General features: G+C 33.8%; 1 protein-coding gene across 9 annotated transcripts in view; it reads right to left on the bottom strand.

The window, feature by feature from the left end:
- Nucleotides 1–1264: 1264 nt before the first annotated feature.
- SREK1 (splicing regulatory glutamic acid and lysine rich protein 1) overlaps nt 1265–3637 on the bottom strand; it is a 53790-nt gene continuing 51417 nt past the window's right edge. For all 9 annotated transcript variants that reach the window (XM_023510892.1, XM_023510891.1, XM_023510894.1 and 6 more), the window contains one exon: nt 1265–3395. In XM_023510892.1, coding sequence (XP_023366660.1) covers nt 3249–3395 — 147 coding nt within the window. In that variant the 3' untranslated portion in view covers nt 1265–3248. The remainder of the gene's footprint in view (nt 3396–3637) is intronic.

The following is a 3637-nucleotide window of genomic DNA, read 5'->3' as shown; positions in this document are numbered from 1 at the left end:
CCTCCAAAAGGACTCATTTTAAATACTAATCCAACAACTACAGAAAGATGATTAAATCAAATCATATGCTTTATTTCTAGTAGATTAGGGGGGAAAAGCTTTTAAAAACCTATTATTATACATTATAACCCTTAAGCTTAAGTAATATCTTTAGTTGAAAGGAAATTTGGAGTAGAGTTCTTCTTCGTTTTGTGGTGTTTTAAACTACAGATATCAACATATACATAGGAAGGACTAAGGACCCCGAAAGTGATTACTATCACTTACTTTCTCCACCAAAAAAACCCTTTTAATTACAAATGCCAGTTTTTATTTTTAATTGACCATGTCAAAATCTAAGCTGAGAATTCCGAAGATCAACATAGCAAACATTAAAACTCTTTCAAAAAAGCATTTTTAACACAGAGGAAGACCACAAGCGTCATGACTAGTGTTTGCCATTATAAACCAACATTAGATGGCAAATAGTAACTAAGAAGATTATTGCAAAACTTAAGTAAGCACTTAGAAGTTTTGACACATGGAACTGACTGGCTACCTTATGAAGGACCATCTTCTGTTACCACTTCAAGCGTGCACTGCTGAAAAGCAAGAATAAGAGTACCAACAGAATTCGTCTACAAATGATAAATAGCAACTGCAATTTAAGAGTATACTCTCTGTATAATCAAGTAAAATGATATTACAGAAGGATAGAAGGTATTGAGTGTAAAATGGCTATCTTCTTTACCTTACCTCAAGTTTTTCTGACAACATCTACATGGGATGAAAAAGAACAGTCTTAAAGGACCAGAAAAAAAAATATAAATAAAAACATAGGAACTCTTACAAGTGAACAGAGAAAGTAAGTCTCTCTCACTCACATACACACACATACCCCACTCCCTACTAGACCCAAGAAGGCTTTGCTTCTGTAAGCCCATGCAAGGAAATGTCAACCTCCCATAATAATCTGATCTCACTTTCTCCAGAACTCTTGTATTCCTACTCATTCTCAGCTTTTACAAAATAGAATTAGTATGGTTATTTCAAAGCTGAATAAGTATCAACAAGAAAAATAATCAGCAGCACAAACCAAATTAAATGTTAATTACTAAAATTAAAAACATTTAGTCAGAGTCCAGAGTACAGGAAAACATTCAAATCTTAATTGACTGTTTTATAGATACCACACACACTCCATGTTAAAACAATCTCTATGCCAACTATAACAGAGCAGGATGAGACTAAAATTCTTTTTTAAAATGCATAAACAAATATTTTCCTCAAATACTTAGCTTTATTAGAGAAATAGTACTAAAAATAACAAAGATTCAAACATTAGCTCTATGCTACTTACATATCATAAATAAGATAGCTGTTGGTGTAAGACACACACTCTTTCACAATCTTTCCATTTGTACCCAAGCATTCTTGTATCAGAATAAGCTGTTTACCAGCCAACCATATGTGGCTGAATGATTAAAATGACCATCTATACTTTACATAGTAAAGCATTTTCCAAAATTTTAATGTACACAGTGACAAAAAGGAAAAAACAACAAACAGTAATTTTGAACACGTGAAGAGTGATTAAGCAGCTTCATAATTAAACCAGGCTTCATCATTACTTGCAATAAGGGCAACTCTTTCCATTTTCCACCAAATACTTAGGTTTCAATAGTACTAACATTAAAAGAAAACTCAAGTGGAAACCAAGTAACTAATGTGCTACCAGCTTTTTAAATTTATAAAATTAACTCTTCCCATGAGGTAAGGCAACTGAGTAATTTGATTGTATTAGACTGCATTAAAATTATACTTGATTTTTTAGTAACATGCTAATTAAAAGATTACTTTTTGGAAAATATAACCATAATGAAGAGTTCAGAAACTACAAGTTATAGTTTTGGGGAAAAACAGCAACGTTGTCATTTTATTATTTGCATACTTTCTGCAAAATGTGAGCCTAAGAATGATGGATGACCTATATCTTAACAAGTAAATATATCCTTAAACATAAAAAAGAAAACCTCCCATATAGTCCTACCCTCCCTTTAAGTATAATTTCTGCACATTATTTATGCAAAGACAATTGAGAGGTAATAATTAAGGCCATCCAATATAGACAACTAAAGTGTTTCCTCTGATTCAAGGAAAATAAGAACATGTTTCATTTTCAATTATCACAGTATAAAAGTGATGGTCCCAAAACTGTATGACTCTAAATAGTCATTCTTGAAAACAGGACTTCCTTCTCATATTAGGCGAAATAAGTAAGAAGCTCTTCGGACATACCACCTGCACACTTCTCTAATGGGTATGAATGAAATATCCATCTAGATTCCATATGATTGAGAATGACTAGCACATATAAAATTCTAGAAAACAGTATACCACATTGTAGAAGGCACTAAAGCTTCAGCTTGTGCTCCCATAGCCCATTTGAAAACCTAGATTCCTTTTTAAAAGGGCACCTTTGCCACCTACAGCTGACAAGACACACTGCAATATTATTCATAAGAAGCTTGGAAATGTCAAGAAAGTTCAAAAATAAATGCTCACTTGGTGGGTAGACCCAACAATTCTAAACACCGAATACTAATACATTATTATTAGTATTCAACACAGCTGTTCTTCCTTTTGAAAAAGAACAGTAGCATGCATTTTCAGTTGGTTTTTTAATCCACTTATTAAGCAATTTTAATCTGCAAAACTATTTTAAAGAAAACCGTTGTCCTAAACAGTGAGCAAAAGAAAACACAATAGTGAGAATTTAACACATCACTGTAAATCTTGTGAAGTAAATGTTAAAACTTCTTACATACTTTGCACTTACAAGGTGTGTATATATCTGCACCAATTTCAAGCACATCATCAAACTGTATATACTGAAATAAAAAAGAAACAGTAAAACAATACAAAATTCAGTAACTACCATTTTTTAAAAGAGCCTCCAATGCTTATCTCCAGTCCTTAGGGATGGTACAAATTTAGATCTTTGATGTTCGATTTATTTGCAATGGTTCTTGGCAAACACTAACAAACCACACGACAAGTGTGTCAGCCACCATGGAAATGCACAGATTTTAGAAGATGGATTTGGGTAACATCTGTTGTTTTCATGATGTTCATGCTTTATTTTCTTACTCAGCAACAAGATGGCCACAAAGTCACCTATAGATTTCTTCTCCGTTTACATCCTGTTGAGAGAATTAAAAGCTTTGGATTTTATTCCAGCACTGAGTGTAAAGATGCGTTTGTTGGTCCTATACGGCTTCTGTTTTGGTAGAGAGGTTTTCTTCATTTGGCTGACAACTGCCATTTTGCTGCACTTTGTTTTCCTCAGTCCTTGGTGCATCCTTGTCATCTTCTTTGCTCAGGCTTGAATCTGGTTCTTTATTGTGCTCCTTCTCCTACAACCAATATTAAGGCAGACATTTAATATTTTCCTCAAGAGGTGCCTGCTATTATGGCTAAAACATGATAACTTTATATTTTGTTAATTAATAAAATTGGCTATTTTCTCCCATTACTTTTTCATATAAAAATAATATGGAGGCTCGGCGCCTATGGCTCAACCAGCTAAGGCGCCAGCCACGTACACCTAAGGTGGCGGGTTCGAATCCCCAGCCCGGACCCGCCAAACAACCACGAC

The sequence above is a fragment of the Otolemur garnettii genome, unplaced genomic scaffold (assembly GCF_000181295.1).
Source record: "Otolemur garnettii isolate 467f Iridium unplaced genomic scaffold, OtoGar3 scaffold00017, whole genome shotgun sequence".
NCBI lineage: Eukaryota > Metazoa > Chordata > Mammalia > Primates > Galagidae > Otolemur > Otolemur garnettii.
This window is presented reverse-complemented; position numbering and strand designations above follow the sequence as displayed.